At 39.1% G+C, this 17861-nt stretch overlaps 1 protein-coding gene across 2 annotated transcripts; it reads left to right on the plus strand.

Moving 5' to 3' along the window:
- Positions 1 to 4474: 4474 nt before the first annotated feature.
- Positions 4475 to 10105, plus strand: LOC102708695. 2 transcript variants are annotated; one of them, XM_040520808.1, is made up of 19 exons: positions 4475 to 4590; positions 4695 to 4902; positions 5002 to 5158; positions 5285 to 5418; positions 5720 to 5823; positions 5930 to 6025; positions 6152 to 6242; positions 6653 to 6773; positions 6848 to 7041; positions 7275 to 7375; positions 7452 to 7507; positions 7862 to 7951; positions 8042 to 8141; positions 8372 to 8473; positions 8551 to 8620; positions 9102 to 9256; positions 9361 to 9415; positions 9532 to 9704; positions 9791 to 10105. In XM_040520808.1, exons 1-18 carry the CDS (start codon positions 4588 to 4590, stop codon positions 9597 to 9599), a joined length of 1905 nt encoding a protein of 634 aa, XP_040376742.1. In that variant the 5' UTR covers positions 4475 to 4587; the 3' UTR covers positions 9600 to 9704; positions 9791 to 10105. The 2 variants fall into 2 exon arrangements, with proteins under 2 accessions (XP_040376742.1, XP_040376743.1); XM_040520809.1 differs by having other exon boundaries at positions 9887 to 10105.
- The last annotated feature ends 7756 nt before the right edge of the window (positions 10106 to 17861 follow it).

The raw sequence follows: 17861 nt of genomic DNA on the forward strand, positions 1-17861 counted from the left end.
AGTTAACAAAGTTGCACACAGCCTGGCATTGGATATTTAGCACTGCAAACATTGGGTGCCTATTGTAGTTTTTTTGTAGTTGTCAGTTAGGTAATTGGTGATCAGTTGCTTGCATCAGAACAGTATTATGTTCCACTCTGCAGAATTCAATGATTAAAATTGGCAAATGGTCATATCCTCCTGACAATGTAAAATTCAGTATGACAGTTTCATGCAAATGGATTCTCAAAAAATTGCTTCATTCAATTAACCCAAAACTGACAAGATTGAGTTTTCAGGTCGTTTTCTGAGATGAGCAGGAACAAGGCATCCAAAAAACGCATAAATAAGGTATCGACCATAAAAGATACATTGCAACTAACTGAAACTATTCTCTACCTTTTTTTTGTCAATAAAGTCACTACCAAGTACCAAAACATACTTATGGAACACTTTTAATATGTCCAAAACGGCCAGTTTGCCAGAGTTTTCTTAGTGAAAAGACAGCGACAACGCGCGGAACAGCTCTGAAAAATTAAAATTGACGGATAACCAACCTGGTCTCATTGGTTACTCGATACTGAAATTCATATTTAAAATGTTTCAAGATTTTTGTGTGCGCATGTGCTGGTACGCTTGATCCATCAACGAGCTGGAACTATTTCATGCCCCCAGTGTCCGGTAGCGTTCATCAATTTGTGCAGACAGACAGACATGAACTCATCAGTCTGGCTTTTGAACAGTGCATAGTGTTCTATGCAGGCAAAAATTCCGGCAAAGTTTTATGTCGAAGTGGGAACAAACTGCTGGAACAAATCATTGTCCAATAGTACAACAATTTCCTTGTATCTCCTGCCAACAAAAAAAAAATCCCTTTTCATGTTAAAGAGAATTGATTTGTATATTAGCACGGCAATTCCTGGGACAGAAGAATTATAAAAAAGCACTGCCTCCGTTTCATAATGTAAAATGTTTGACTTTTTTAGTTACAACGTTTGACCATTCGTCTTATTTAAAAATTTAGTATAAATATAAAAAAATGATAAGTCGTGCTTAAAGTTTTTTTTATAATAAAGCAAGTCAAAAGCAAAATAAATGATATTTTTATAGTTTTTTGAATAAGACAAATGGTCAAATATTGTAACCAGAAAAGTCAAACATTTCAGATTATGAAACGGAGGGATTACTTAGTTAGACATGTTGCATCCGTAAATCAAGGAGCAAAATTAATGACTCGTTCTGCCCCTGGTTTGTTTCTCTTGGTTTTTTTTCTTTATATCTAATGCAGGGTAGGTAGATACACTTGTATAATGTTCATTCAGTTTTCTACGCTTTGCAACGTTGCGTGCGGGTTAACTAGCAAGCTAACGACTGCCTAATCTTTTTGGCTTTGGCTTACCGGTTCAGCAATTGAGAATGGCATGTGGCGACTCGTGCCAGCTCCTTCCTCCTGATGCCGATGGATCACTGGAAAAGGCATCGCTCCTGCTTGTAAAACCCCCCAAAAAGAGAGAACTGATTGATTTTTTTTAGAGAATGAGAATCCGAGCTTTTATCTCAATAGAAGCTACGACCGCGCTCGTTATTAAAAGTGGCGGATAGTAATTAATAAGCAGGCTAGATCACTGATAAAGTCAGCGTCCCAAACTGTATATTAATATTATACCGGATGACACATAATAACCAAAGCTTTACGTCTTTTCGATTCTGTTCAGGCTTATAAACCAAAGTTTAAATATTTAATCTTAAACTTGAAACTGGTTTTGAGGTTTCTTATCGTAGTTTATTTTTCAGTATTGACTTTCATGTCACTAAGAGTACATATATAAAAAATTTATTTATAAATTACTTTTTTACAAATAAATATGTTTTGATCGGCAGCGATCCAGACAGCAAGAGGATGAATTTGGCGACGACTGGCCCATATTTGTGGGCTGGAACGGGAATACATGCATACAGCGTACATGCGGCCCATATAAGTTAGCGGAGTCCGTTAGGTCTAAGTTTGAGAGAATGCTCTACCTGTGCGGCCCGGATGCGGCCTTGCCGACAAGAATTTCTTTTATTTATATATTTAATATTTACAAAAAAAATTATATTTTTGTTTTCAAAATCTACGAAGTTACACTCCCAACCCTCTCAGGGCGCTTCTTTACGTAGACAGTCTAAATACAAATTTTATCGTATACTATTTTTAAAGTTTGTAAATAGCTCCTATGAAGTCATATAAAGTCATAATTTATATCAAAATTGAACTCAGCGAGTTCTGCAACAACCCTAGAGTTCACAAAATATCAAAATTTCATTTAATATTGTTTAGATGTCCCAATATTTATTATAAAAGTTCATACATATATTTGGAAAACCTCAAATCAATGTTTCAAAGGACCTCCGATAGAGACACACGCTATATAAAAATTACAGACTACGTTGAGGTCTACAACTTTTAAATCTTTAACCATTAATAATTTTAAAATATGTAGTTTGAAATTATCGTGACAACATGTATGTATGATTTATAAAATGTATGTTAACAAAAATAAATATTTATTTATTTATCATGTATATTTTAATAGAAAATCACGATAAAATTTTTAGAATAACTTAATTAAAATAATAAATAATTTATGGCCAACGATCAGCTTCCTATCGGTCTCTCTGTCGGTTCGTTGCGTTAATGCAGTGCGACTTGGAAGGCGAGTTGGGACAAACAGACAACTAGCATCGAGGTCAAAGTACACGAGAGTCAAGAGTAGAACCAAAAACCAGAGTGCCCCGAAGCAAAGATAGATTTAAGAACGCGGGAAACGTACGATGAACAGCTCATAGCCATATACGGTACTGCTCTCTGGACAACAAGTTAGGCCGCAGTATGAATTTTACGAGCTAAAATTTAAATTTAATGTTAATTTTAAGTTTTTCTATCATCATTTATTTTTGTCTAGTTTATATAAGTTTTATTTATAGATTATTTTAATCGTTAATAAGCTGTTTTAGTCATGTTTAAATTAATAATTAAGAGAAACAATAGGGCCGCGTGTCCACGTTTCTCTGCAATATTCATAATTAAATGGACGTACGCGCGCAGCTTGGCATCTCCCCGTCACTCCTCACTAGCTTGGCCTCGATGTATCGCAGGATAGCCACCGCTCTGTTGCTGGCCTCCGCCGCCCTCCTCCTCCTCTCCTCCTCCTCAGCGCGTCGCGACCCGTCGTCACGTCCTCTTCCTACTCCAGGTACGCACGCGCGCGCGATCCACATCAAGTGCGAGCGAGTTTGGGGTTGCCTTTTTATCTGACTGATGCATGCCCCGCGCGATCTGGTTGCAGTGCCGCCGCCGCCGCCGCCGCCGCCGCCGGGTGCCGATGTAGACGACGATGCGTGGGGGTGGGGCAGCGGCGGCCAGAGCAGCTGGCCGCATGGCGGCCGCCATCGTCAGGGCGAGGGGCAGCGGCGCGCGGCGAGGCGGCGTTTGAGGGCGCCGGTGAAGAACCCTCCCTCTCCGAACCCCAACCGCATGAAGACCATGTTCAAGCCCGTCCCGCCACCGCCATCACCGCCGCCGCCGTACTACTAGGCTGCTCGGCGTCGGCGCGTCGTGATGCTTCCCGTCGTTGAACACTTGAGCTCTTTGCGTGTACTGTGATATGTAGATTTTCTTTTCAACTTTTTTTTTAATTTTTTTAATTTCCAGACCCTTCCTAAACATATTTCTAAACACTCTACCTCGAATAACACACGCATGACCAATTGGCGTAGCAAAAGAACTCCTGTGGTTGGCTTGGCTAAATAATACTATTATACTAATGAAACTGATGTAACAAAAGATTCAGATTTCAAAAAAAGTTTTAAAAATTGTTAACCAAATGTCCCATTTCTTTTTGGGACCAGATGTCGGAATGATATTTCTAATTAGATAAATTGTACTATATAGAACTGAACTGTACATTAGAAAAAATATGATACGCTTGAGTATCTTGTCAACCGTGGTAAAAAAAAAAACTCTTTTAATAGATTTCTACTTGTAGAGTCAGACATGCAAACCTAGAACAGATTAAAAACCACAGTTTTTTTTAGAGCATAGCCAAAGTGCCAAATGAGAGGGAACTGAGATCGTAGGTCAGTCTCTAGTAGTGCAGAGGATATGCGCCCAGCCCAATGAAAGGGAGTGAGGGACTGTCTGCCCTATCAGGTGATTGATGAGAATGGTTAAGCCCAGTTAAGAACAGATCACGCTGTTGACTGAGAGTTGCGAAAAGGCTCATAGGCCCAAAACTTTCTACAGCTCGTTCTGGGCTTGCTTACGTCACGGGGCTGCATCCAATGGACTCTTCACTAACGGCGAGGAGTAAGTACGGCCCATATTACATGGGCCGGAAATGTAGTACATGCGGCCCATCCTATCTGGGCCGGAAGTCAACGAGTCAAAAAAAATGTGCCACAATGACAGGACAGGAGCCACCTCCTCCACGCCGCCTTTCCATTCGAACTCTTCGGAGGCTTCCAGTATCACCCCTGCCGTCTTCCCGAGCCCCGACGCGGCGGCGCCGGCGGAGGCGCTCTCCTCCTCGCCCGCGCACGTCGCTGCTCCGCTCGGCGCTCGCACCCATGGTGCTCGCCTGCCTCCTCCGCCTCCGAACCCTAAACTTCCCGTTCCCTCGCGCCAATCGGCTCACGGTTTCATCTCCGCTTCCTTCTGGGCTCAATTCGTGCAGGATTCCTCACCGGCCCCTGGCCCCGCCACCGCCGTCGCCGCCCCTGCGCTCGAGGACTGCCTCCGCCTCCTCCGCGGCGAGCGCGACGAGCAGAAGCTGGCGGGCCTCCTCGTCGCCGCCAACGTCTGCCGCGCGGGCGACGCCGCCGCCGTCGTGGAGGTGTACCGCGCCGTCGGGCCCCGGTTCCTCCGCCGCCTGATCAACACAGGTACGCGCCGACGGAGACGTGGGAGCGGTAGAGGTATTCGTGTTTCCAATTAGTTGGCCGTCCCTCGTTCATCACTGAGTTTTGCTTTGCTGGTTGCAGGGCTGGGGAAAGTGGAGGGTGGGAAGGAGGAAGAGAGGGAGGCGTACCTGCGTCTCGCGGTGACGGTGCTCTCCGGGCTTGCTCGCATCCCGGAGGTTGCGGCCGACGAGGGGGTCGTCTCCACTGTGCCCCTCATTGCCGAGATTGTATCCAAATCGTACGTAAATTGTGTAATTCTCTGAGAATGCTTGAGCAGTCCTCAGAATCTGTATTTCAGTTGGATTGCTTGCTCTGCGAACTACATTTGCTAATGAATCTACGTCTCTACCTAAATCATGTGCAGGTCTGATCTGACGATCACTGAAGAATGTTTTGAACTCCTGTCTCTCATTGCAATAGCTTCAGATGGTGGGGCGTATAAGTTTTGTGAGCCTGGAGTGATGGACATCTTCCTTCAAATCTCAAACTTTCCAGACGGTATTAGTTATTCCTTGCCAGTTTCCTTTTGAGCAATTGGAATAGAGTCAGGCTCCAGCCCACACATTTCAATTTTGTGCACTTGCATGGCTGCTGGGTGCTTTTATTTTTTAAGAATCGTCGAATATGAAACATAATTGACATCACACTGTGGTTCCATGGATTTGTCCATGAACAGGCAAAAAACTAACTTATGTTCCTGAAGTTGATTGGTGTGTGCTTTTAAGTAGTAGTTTTGAATGACACTTTTTTTTTTCTGAGTTCGGTTAAATTTTTACAGTTTGATTGTATTTATTCATAGGTTCAAGGTGCTCCGAGCTTGCCATTCATCTAATGCAGCTACTTGTTCATAAACTCAGACTAGACAACTTGTCTGTCGAGAAACTGCAAGCCATGGCAGGCATGGTATGATGACATTGAAATCTTTTGCCTGTATCTTCCTATGCTTCACACGTTCACATGCCAACAGCCCTAAGCTGATGGTTTGACCAGCAATTTCGTTTCAATTCAGGTGACTTCACTTGCTAGGCTTTTCGCTGTTCTTCACACTGCAATTAAATTTGAATCACTGCACATGCTTACGGCCCTTCTGTCCCAAAAGGAATCTGTAAGAGTTACCTCCTTCATTTCTTTTTCATCTGAAGTCTGGGTTCTGTTATGCATGATGTTTAATTATTTCTTTCCAATGGCTTTTGTTAATTCCTCCTTTTATTTTTGTTCTTGGAATACCAAGCCACTTCATGATGCTTTGAGATCAGTGCCTTCCACGATTTGGAAATCTCAAATTCGAGTTGGGATCACAGACGTTCTCCAGAACCGTGTTGGTATGTTTGCTTCATGTTTTTACGCACTATTTGCTGCTATTCTATTGTGAAGTTATATTTCGGTGGTCTACACCATGTGTTTAAGAATCTGTTGCATTCATCAAGGATGAAAGTGTTGACCGTGCCATTTTGCAATAGCTATTGTGTCCCTATGCACTACTAATCTATAACTTGAGATATTTTTAGATCTTTGTGTTTTCTTAAAACATTTCTTTAGTTTCTGTTGACTACATTTATTACAGGAGAGTATCCTTTTTTGAGCAATAGTTTAGTACTTTATGCTAATTTAAGGGAGTTAGGATCATACTATGGAAGTGATTTTCAGAGGAGAGTTATGGCACTTTACCAGTGTCAATATTTCCTTTCCCTTGTTATATGGTCCATGGTACTGATTTTTTTGCACTGGTCAGTATCTTCTGAAAAGTTGCAAGCTCTTCTTTTGGCGGAGTGCATGATGTCTATACTAGGTGAAAATTGGTTGTCAGAAGATTATAAATTCCCTGATGACCAGAATATGATGCCTGTTGACAAGTAAGTTTGTAATTATCACATGTATGCTGTTTTATGTTCATTCATATCTGTATAACACTTTGTTGTTTGTGCAGATTTGTATTGCTTGTTCTAGAATCTGCAAGAATTGAAGTTTCTGTCCTTCTAAATGAGCTTGCTTATTTGAAGTATGAATCTTCAAAAAATTTCCAGAGAGATGATATCAGTCAGAAAGAGAAAAACCTGGCTATATTATTTTCTCTAATAGAAAGAATAATAAAAATGATATCAAATGCCAGCGGTGGAGAAGGTATGTCGACCATATTGTTGACTCTTTTTTGGTTTTCAAATCTCTAGCTCGTAGGTGATGTATTGTAGTTATTGATCCAGTCTTCTAATGTACCTTATATTTATGTACCCTGAATTTATTAAACAAGCACTCCGTGTTTCGACTATCCTTCAATTTAGGCTATTAGCCATGACTTAATAGAATGTCTAATTGTAGCAAATATTTTAAAGAGAACAAATCGACACTGTATACAGGTGCATCATGTCAGACTATCCGTGAGAGCACCATCATGAAAGCAATTACTGGATTAAACGAGACAGTCGGTTTAGTTCTAGACTTTCTGCAGGATGCAAAGGTACATTATAATTTATATGACCAGCCAGTTATGATAATTAGTATTTTAAGATATCTTACATGATGAAGCATTACAGGATCATGGGCAAAAGAAAGGTGATGATCTTTTGGCAGCTGTGAGAATAGTAGGAAGGTATGCTTCTCTTCTTATTATTGTCAGACCATATGAATCTATCTCTGAATTTTATTTTGTTAGGATTTTCTCCTTAAGAGATAATAATTGAACACAGTTAGTATTATAATGGCCTTTTAGCTGTCGGTTTATAAATACTCAAACCTTGTCTGCACTAATAATTATGATGAAGAAGTTACTTTACATGTCAAGCTAATTGAGTTTTGGCACCATGAAACAAATACAATTTGCAATTTAGCCATTCCATAATCTTGTACATATGCTGTTAACCCAAATAGATCTTTAAAAGTAAAGTTTCTAGAACAAGCTCCTGTAGAATATTTGTTGTCCGTGGTTTGAAAATATCTATTACAGTTATCTGGCAGAGGCGCCATATGCCTGTAAGGAGAAGATTAGACATCTGCTGGAGTTTATCTTCTCTGTTGAAGGTCGAGATGAATCAAGGTTGCTTGTTCTCTATTTTTGTGTTCAGCAGGTGTCTATCAACTTCTGTTAATTTAATATATTGATATAAAGCTCTATTCTTGCATACAGCCCATTCCATTCAATTTGTTTTATGATTCCAATGCTTTCCCAAATAACAACGGAGGATGATGGATGTAGAGCTTTGGTATCATTTGAAGGCTATAAAATGGTAAGCGAGCTTATTGTGTATTAAGCTCCAGCAAGGTTCTAATGTAGAATGCCATGGCATAAATACCCTAGCTGCCTATAGGTTCCAATCAGTTGTGGCAAAGGTCTTACTGCTTGAAATGAATCAATTGCATCGCTTAATTTTGTCAACTACCAGAAGCGATATTTGCGTGGTATATGTGCCTGTATTTATCTGATTTTCTGGACCAATCTTTCTATGTTGCTTTACAGGTTATAGAGTGCCTTATTAAAATGACCGAACAGGATGGAATGATGGTTGACACTGGTAGCATTTTTTTAGCATGTGATACCATCATTAACTTTTTGAAAAATGTAAGTGGTTTTGTTGTTTGAAACAAACTAGTTTGATTACCACGAGAAGTGTTAATGGCTTTATGGTACTTTTCTAGATGAAAAAAGCTCATATCCGAATGGAATCTTGTTTTGTCCGCCTTCTACAAGCACTTGTTGCATGGTCTGGTATGCTCTGACCTTTATTACTATGGATCAATTGACACAGATATTTGCTTCATATATGCAGTATTCTTCCTAGAATCTGAGGTGGTTGTTGGGAGATGGGCCTGTTTGGGGGAGCTTTAGATTCTGAGAAGCAGCTGCTTGGTAGCCAGCTTCTGAGAATCTGAAAAAGCTTCTAAACCCAGCTTCTCTAGATTCTGGATTCTTAGTTCATTTTCCAGAATCTGTAACTATAGATTCTCAGAAGTTGTGGACCGTTTGGGACAGCTTCTGGCAGAAGCTGCAGCTGGGAGAAGCTCCCCCAAACAGGCCCAATAATGAGTACATGTTCCCCATTCTTAGTTCTGAAATTATTGCTTTTTGTAATGCCATTCTTGTATATGTATTATCTTTTGTGTTGACGAAAAGATTGCATGCTAATCTTTGGAATGGTTGATGTTCATGGCATGAGATCAATAGCTATACTATTTGCTATTGGTTACAGGATCCGCCGATGATTCATCAGTTACCATGACAGCCTCCTGCTTAGGCACGTTGGTGATGGACTTAACAACAGAAGAGTTTTTATTGAGCTGCTCTGATTTTGATTCCAAGACACTTGAGAGCCTATCGCAACTTATTGCTAGAAGTTTATATCAGGTAACTACGGAGACAATCTTTTTTATGGAATTATTTTCTACGATGCAACCTCTTGGCAACCGGAATGTGTGAGTGTAACGATGATTTTGTATATTGTGCTGCAGGACATTCCTGACGATGATATGGAACAATCCAACCAAAAGCAAATCATACTATCAGGCAAATACAGTCATCCTAACATAAACTGGAAAAAAAAAGGAGAGCTCTCATCTGATTTGCTATCAGTGTGAAAGACAGTATTATCTAACTTCACTATTTGCCGTACTGGTTTGCAGGTTACAGGCGGTGGTCTGATAGATATCCACATGTCACAACCATCCTGCAGCAGCATGTTTCTGTGTGATTTCTGCTTATGAACGCCGTCAAAGATTCATTCTCTTGTCAACGCAGAACCCCACGAATACAAACCTTAAGTGCAAGTATGCCCATACCAGATATTCAATCTTAGGTGGGTCTTCTCGATTTCACAAATCATCAATCCTCCTTGCATATTATTTGCATGTGAGATGCTGCTGATTTGCCCGTATTGTTTAGGGGTTTGCGAAATGTCAATGCATTCTTTGTGGGGGCAAGCAAATCTAGGTTACAGTAGTTCTCAAGTGGCAGCTCACTGGTTCCTCCATGTAACAGCGAACTGGTACACCGAAACGGATAAGCAAGATGCCATTGTATACAGTGTCCTGTTGCTTGGCAGTGCACGATAGTGGAAGGAGCACATGCGAAGGGAAAGTATCGGGCATTATTTCCGTCTCTTTTCTCCTGTCCACTTGTACAGATTCACCTTTTGTGTGTTGTATCGATGAGTATTTGTGTAATGGAAGGCTTTAATGTACAAATAAGTCGCTTGAATTTGTTTTACTTGTGCAAATAGTTGATAGTTGTGCGTTCCATCTCAGAAAGAAAGCTGTGCATTTTCCAAAGATTAGGGCATATGCGGTTCGAAGGAGTTTTAACCCAGAAAATTAGAAAAAAGTGCAGAAATAGGAATGCATGTTCATCTCCATCAACATGATTCTTTTTTCAAGGTTTGAGCAGATGAAGTTCTCTATCTACAATATGGTTTATTTTTTAGTTTTTGCTATATATATATATAAAAGTTTTATCATAAACTATTTTTCATTTATAAATATATGTTTAGCCTATTCCTTTAATAAGCTAAAAGATGGCACCTTAGTGCACAGGTTTATGCATATAGTATTTCATTTATAAATTTTATTGGTATAAAATTGTATAGGCAGGGTTTATATGTAATTTCCTGGTGGAATAAGCGTGAACGCGCGCATAAGACCGAACCCGAATGTATAGCTAAAACCCTCGCCCTCCCTCGCGAGCGCACTCCAGTTGCATGCTGGTGGGCCACACGTGGGCCCGTATTCCGGCCCATCTAAATAAGATTCAGTTGGGCTAGGCCAAGTTCCATATGGGGTGCTCTTTACTTCTAGCTGTACTTTTACAAATGGCAAACTGTTTTCTTTTTCCTTTTCTTTTTCTTTTTTACTTTAGAAGAAACCATTACTCCAGTACACTTTGTCTCATGCTGAGAAGAAAATAAAAATATGAGTGTTGCAACTTGGCACTGAGAACCTACAGAAAAGCAGCAGGAAGCACAAAGGGTGGCTGAGTGGTGCTTTTATTTTTTCAGTGAAAAGGATGTACTGTCCTTTCATCAGCAGTGAGATTATGATGAGATGCAAAAGTTCTGCTCAATGATAAGAGGATTCCTCTAATAATAATTATCTAGAAAATAGTTTCATCTTGTCAAGAAACAAGCTAGGACTGTACTGTACTGTACTGTGCTGCTGGCAGTACAAAAGACAGTAGTAAAAATTCCCTGCTTAATCTGTTTTGTTTAGCTTAATATTGTGCAGAGCATAGAATTTCGAGCGATCATTGCTGAGGCATAATATCTGTTGATGCAACACTGCAGTGACAAAAGGAAACAAATAGGTCGAATTATATTATCTGTCCAGTACCCATTGGTCCCCTGCATGAACTAGTAAGAAACAGGCAGAGCGATCTGTTCTAGTTGGAGCATAACTTATGCTGAAGAAATGTCAGAGTTGCACTAATAAAGCACTAGATTAGCCAAATAAACAAATCTTTGTCTCATCCACCAACGACCAGGGAATTGTTGCTAGGTGAATCATAATCCACAATCATTACTTGGGAGGAAGCTTAGGCCGAATAAACCCTAATTAATTAGTATCACTCTGAACCAAACTGTGTCCTGTACTATCTGTCTCTCTCTGTTAATTTGATTTTAAGCCGCCCCTGTCCTGTCCATTGCTATCACCGACTTTTACGGGCTTGTCTTTTCACCTGTTATGCTTAAGCTTAAAAATTTAAAATTTAAAATTTTTAATTTTAGAGGTTTTTTTTATCATATTATGCTTATCAGTCTTTGCTTTTACATTGATAAGAAAATTTAAATAAATTTTTATTCACAAATTATTCTTTATTTATAAATATATTGTTTCGTTTTTTCTCTCAACAAATTATTTTGTCTCTTAATAAAAACAAACAATCACCATCTTGAAAGGAGAGGAGCAGAGAGAAGAGGAGAAGAAGAGGCCATTGTTCTATCTTGTTGCGTTTGGTGTCGTGGGCTGGACCCACACGGCACTTCGCCAATTCTCATCTCCAGAACCAGAAGCCAAGCGACTGCGTAAGCGCTACGAACACCAGCTCACTCCTTTGCATCTTTCTCAGAAAAGGAAGTACAAAATGAACATTGCAGATTAAAAAGATTAGTCCGGTGTCCCAGCCAGTTGATTAATTACTCCTTCTTCTAGTGGACAAAAACCGAGGCCTTCAAGGAATATGAGCAACAGCTAAAATGAATTTGGTAGCTTTCACAGTCAATATCATGGTTTTTCATGGGTGATTGTTTGATTTATTTTATAAAAAACAAACGATATATTTGTAAATAAAAGATAATTGTAAATAAAACTTTTATACATACGTATTCTTAGCTATCTAAAATGCAAGACTGAAAAATAAATTTTGATAAAATACTCTTAGAATTAACTTTAAATTTAAGTTTAGAAATTTAAATTTCGATTTATAGCTGTAAGCAGAAGTGAAAGCTGAGCTTCATGTTCTTCAGCGAGAGATGAATTTGGCAGACAGGGGAGCTGGTCGTGGCGTGGAGAAATGGAGATCCATCCGCAGAACGGAGGCTGGATTTTTGTCACTTTTGTGCCGATTACGACGGCAAGGTGTGAACCGGTGCAGCTGACGAGAATCTGCTTCGGAGATGTTGATTAGAAAAACACACACGAGAATCAGCTTGTGGCTGCAATTTGGGCTTTCCGTTTTGTGTTCCCCTGAAAAAGGAAGGGCTCCAAATTACCCATCATCTGCGTATGATGCCACGTCGACATATTGATCATTTGTTCTTGCTCTGACAACAGTATCGACCGCCAGCAGCTTCAGCTGTCAATGTTAATCCATCACAGTTTGTTTTAATTCTTCTCGGCCCTGATCCTTTCCTTGGCAGATTTTCATTGGTGCGTTTTTTAAGCACATAAAAAAATAGGTTTCGTGTAAAAGTTGACCATATAAAAGATTTTTACTTAATATTTATGCAAAATTTCTGCTTTATAATAATTAATTTAGTCGTATATACTCTCGAATTGCTATAAAGCAATTAGCTAAAACCTTAGTGATTTCCAAACGACACCCTATTAGTTCAGAAAAAAAAAACAGGTTGAATGAACTACAGTCTGTCCTAGAGAAATTAGGCATAAAGTTTGAAGAAATCTGGTTGAATTAATTCAGCAGTGTTGGGTGCATATGGGAGCCAACACTGCAAGAAAGCCAAGAACAATGGAGGGAGACTTTGCTACTCCACTAATAGTTGCTACTGCTACAACGTTGGCTAGTAGAAAAGGCAGTGGATTTGCACTGTATAAAGTTAGTAGGAGTAGGATATGTGTTTTATTTTTAATAGTGCCAGCAGGTCAGCACAAGGATGGTACTAAGTACGATTAGAATAAAATTAAGCTTCAATTCTTCAGCAGCAAGTATGCATGCATACATGGCGTGCCTTTGAGATGGAAACGTGTGCACACTGCAGACAGTCGTTGCACTACCGGTGCTTTTGCACAGCTACTTGGCAATCACCTGATCACTCAAATAACTAATGCTACTCAACTCGGCTGATGCAATGCAACTAACTAACAGGTTTCGTTTAATGGCGAAGGTTTCGGTTGGAGAACGACCAAATTAATGGTGTGAAATTAGCGTATCTCAACAAGTTAGGGTTTTTCTTATAACAAAATGAATATGCCTATCTAGATTTAAATTGTGGATTTAATACGGTTGCTTGAATTTATGGCTAATTATTTATTTAGTGTTATATGGCATACATATATAATACAGCGAGCCATAAATAGTTTACTGTGAGAGTTTGTTAATCTCACGATATATCGGCCTAGTCTTTATTTATCTAAAGAAGATATGTTTATAAGATAGGACATACATGTATGTGTTTATCGACATAAGCGTATATATATTGTGAGCACAGATTGTTTGTACCGTGTTTTATAAAATAAAGTAGTTGCAAGACACCGGCAAATTAAGCGGTAATGAACAATTAAGTTAGTTAATAGATATCTGGCGATGATGATCAACTCTTTGGACGTGCGACCAAAATACAGCCCAGACACGCATGCGTTGATCCCACCTTTTCTTTTTAAATTCAGTTTATACAAAATTTATCTGAGATTTGATTTGCAGTTTTTTTCGTAGTCATTTTTTAACATTTGTTTCTAAATCATCCAGAGCAGATATAAATTTTTTTCTATATTATTAAATATTTCGCTTTTGCTTGATTTCAAGGGATGGAGCGGGTATGTCTCACGCGGTGAGACACTGTCGTATCGTATCGACCTAACCTGTGTACGTATACGTATGTCATCCTACGTGAGCATGCATGTACTGTCGGGATATTTGCGTTGCCGTGTCGTGTCGTGTCGTGTCGTGTGAACCACGATTTCGTTTTTTTTAAAATTTTTTTCTACGCATGCGAATACGTACTGTATCTGTACAAGGAGGGTGAGGTGTCCACCCTGGACACACGTGTCCCCCTCCCGCATCACACGTACGTGCGCGCTTTTTTTCGTTCCTCCTCCCTGACAGATGGGGACACTACGTGATATCGGGCCCAATGCCTATCTCATGATTAAATTAACTGGAGTAATCTGTTGCTGGTAGGTTTCCCCGGGATTTAACCAAAGTCAAATATCCCCAAATTAATCAGAATTTATAGAAAAACTTGATTAGACCTGAAGACATTTTGTGTAATATCAACTCAACTTAAGTATAATACTCAGTCCAGCTTAATAATTTTTATCGTTTTAAAGAAAGACATACGGGCCTTCGATATCTATTGATTTTCTATTAAGATATAGAAACGCAAACAAATATTTATTTTTATTAAAGCATTCCTTATAACTCACATATACCTGTTGTTGTGTTTTCAAACTAAGTATTTAAAAAATATGAATGATCAAAATTTTAAAAGGTTAATCACATGTTTATTTAAAACGATCTGAATTATGAACGTACGAGTAAGCAATTAGGGGAGTATTGGTTTTAACTAATCACATGTTGCAAATTAGTAATCGCCATGCCTAGGTCTATATGTGGTGCTGCTACAAATAGTGGTAGCTTTCATGGAAATATTGTACGCTGGCGTTAGGTGAGTGGCGCGTCTTCTCCATCGATCCATGCCTTTATTTTTCCGGGTTTCAATCACCAGCAGCAGCTGGCGCACACATCCTCTCTTTCTTTTTTTTTTCCCTCTCTCTTTTCCTCGTTGACTTGACCCAACTAATCGGTCTGAAAATCATATATATATATATATATATATATATATATATATATATATATATATATATATATATATTCTCCCATCGTATATAAATACACACTAAAAAAAGGAAACACTAGGAAGAACTCAGTATTTATTATAGAGAGATGGTATCTTTTTCGAAAGAAGAAGAATTGTGATTTGCTCCATATATATATATATATATATATATATATATATATCCGGTTGAGATTAAGAAAAAAATATGGAAATCTTTTATTAAGATAGGATAAATAGCATAAGGCTAGGAAAGGCAAGAAAATATTTAATGGACGACCACATCCTCCATGAGGATGATAAGGGCATGCACAGTACAAGCTCCGTGAAGCAGTAGCTCAAACAATCCATATAAGACGAAGCTACATCTTTCATAATGCATGATGCCCTCGAGTGGATCCTATGAAAAAAAAGTTGAGAGCCTCTTTTACCTTTTCCCCATTCTCTCCCTCTTTCTCTCCTCCCCTCTCCTGGCTCTCTCTCTCCCATCTCCAACGGCGCGTTGCTCTCTCCGACGTCGTTTCTCTCTCCTTTGCTTTCTCCGGTTCTCTCCTATCAGATCTAACAGAGCTACCGTCCCTTCCCAAGGGGACGTGCACCCTGGTTGGGGTGCGGTTCACGTCGAGCTGGTGAGCTAACTCCTACGTGGCGAGCTAGAGCTTCTCGCCACATAGGAGCACTGTGCATGGCCTAATACAGTGAGGATAGCAACCTTGTGGATGTGGTCCCCAATAACTTTTTCCGAACTTTTCAGGCAGGAAAGTCCATCCCTCCAAAAGTACATGTGTTTACAGTTCTATATAAAAAAAGAAAAGAAATCGGGTTTCTTTAATTATTTTCGTTTTTAGAGTATTCATGCATGTTGCCTTTTCTCTGCTGAGCTAGAAGTATCCATGCCAATGTAATTGTGACAAGGGGTTAGTAATTAGCTGAAGCTTTTAAGTTCTTTCGTAACTCTATTTAGTACTTCTACACTTTTAGTAAAAAAATATAAAACTTTATCCTATTATTTTTATTGTAGGCTAAAAATTTAAACCTGTCACCACCCCTAATTATATGTTAAAGAATGGCAGGCATGATCGTAACTTTTATGGTACATCTATTGTTCCAAATAAAGGTCATAGCTTAATTAGGTATGTGACGTAATATTTACCTTGATCCATCCTAATTTATTCTCATCACAAATTTTAACCACAATTAGCAACCGTTAAAGTTGTTTCAATTGGCACGTACGTAGAAATATGGAAGTAGTCTACAAGCGGATTGCTCATATCATCATTGCCCAGAAAGCGACTTGTAGATTTTATATTTCAGAATTACCACCCATAGGTGTCACGATTTTAATTAACCCGCCACGAATCCTAGCTAGCTCCTACTCAATTAGACTGTTAATTTGACAATTTTTGGCAACAGATGAAACACACACCAACACTAATTAGGCAGCAAATCAACCATGCATTAGAGCTGCCATCACAACGAGTATTTCATAACATCCGAGGTAGGATTCCTATATTATCATCGGTTTTCTGTCTGGCAAACCTTATCTTTCTGAGTGGGAAAAAAACTTACAATAACCAAATCCATGAATGTCTCTCACCCTTGTTTTTTTTTTTTTTGCCTTTTCTTCCACCTTACTAACTTTTAGTAAGGTTTTTAGCAACAAAATATGAGGTGCCAACTTAAACCTATGCAACCACCATCTAACATAAGTTTCACGATGCCACGAGTATGATTTGATGTGTAATGTCGTATGTATCTTATGTCAGAAGAACCACATTACAAATTGCGTTGTTCGCCCATAGTACCCAGAGTAATAACTTTTTTCGTGCATTCAACGTTTTTCTTTCCGTGCACATTTCTAGCTTTTAGCAATACACCATGCTGTACACACATAGAGTCTATGTGTTTATCCTCATATCACGGGTGCTACTATCGTCATAGCCCATAGATATTTTAACACTCAACATATAATATCTTATATTATCCTAGTCAAAGAAACCACTTTTTACGTGGCATATTTTTTTTTATCAAAAAGATCACACAATATCTAGTCTAAATCTGACGTGCCCTCTTATGTGCATTGACATAGAGTATATGCTACCATCACCTAACATAAGAGCCATCACGACACGAGTAATTTAACTCTCAACGTATGGCGTCCTATGCTTTCCAACGACATCGAAGAAACCATGTTTTGATTGCTGAAGAAGCCACCTTTTGCGTGGCAGATTTTTCTCTTCTCTTCTAATCATAAAAGCCCATGGATAGGCTCATTACTCTATCGTGTACGTTTGATTTTTCCCTCTTTTTATATAGTTTTTAGCAACAAATTATGAGGCATCAACACTATACCCATGCAACCATCCATCTAACACGAGGTTGGCAATGCGACGAGTATAATGTCGTATTTTATTTATACATAAAAGTAGCACTTTACATGTATGGTTATAGAGGGTGATTGCATTGGTTATTCGAGGAAAAGCGAAACGCCATATTTATAAATAAAAAATTTTCATATGTGGTTTTTACCTATAAATCAAGACTAAAAAATAAACTCCGATAAAAAAAACCCATAAAATCTACTCTAAATTTACGATTGAAAATTCAAACTTTAGCTTATAAGTATAAACACAATGGAGAAGATAAGCTCATATTTCTCGACCATGGTATCTCCTGAACACTAACTTTACCCTGCATCGATTATCTTTTCGTTCACCCCACCCATTTCTTTCG

The sequence above is a fragment of the Oryza brachyantha genome, chromosome 2, assembly GCF_000231095.2.
Source record: "Oryza brachyantha chromosome 2, ObraRS2, whole genome shotgun sequence".
Lineage (NCBI taxonomy): Eukaryota > Viridiplantae > Streptophyta > Magnoliopsida > Poales > Poaceae > Oryza > Oryza brachyantha.

Bases quoted from the DNA above. Each gene is read 5' to 3' on its own strand.
- LOC102708695 (XM_040520808.1), top strand. The intron at 8,474-8,550 runs GTAAGTGGTTTT...GTACTTTTCTAG, and splicing joins TCATTAACTTTTTGAAAAAT to ATGAAAAAAGCTCATATCCG. The intron at 8,621-9,101 runs GTATGCTCTGAC...TATTGGTTACAG, and splicing joins AGCACTTGTTGCATGGTCTG to GATCCGCCGATGATTCATCA.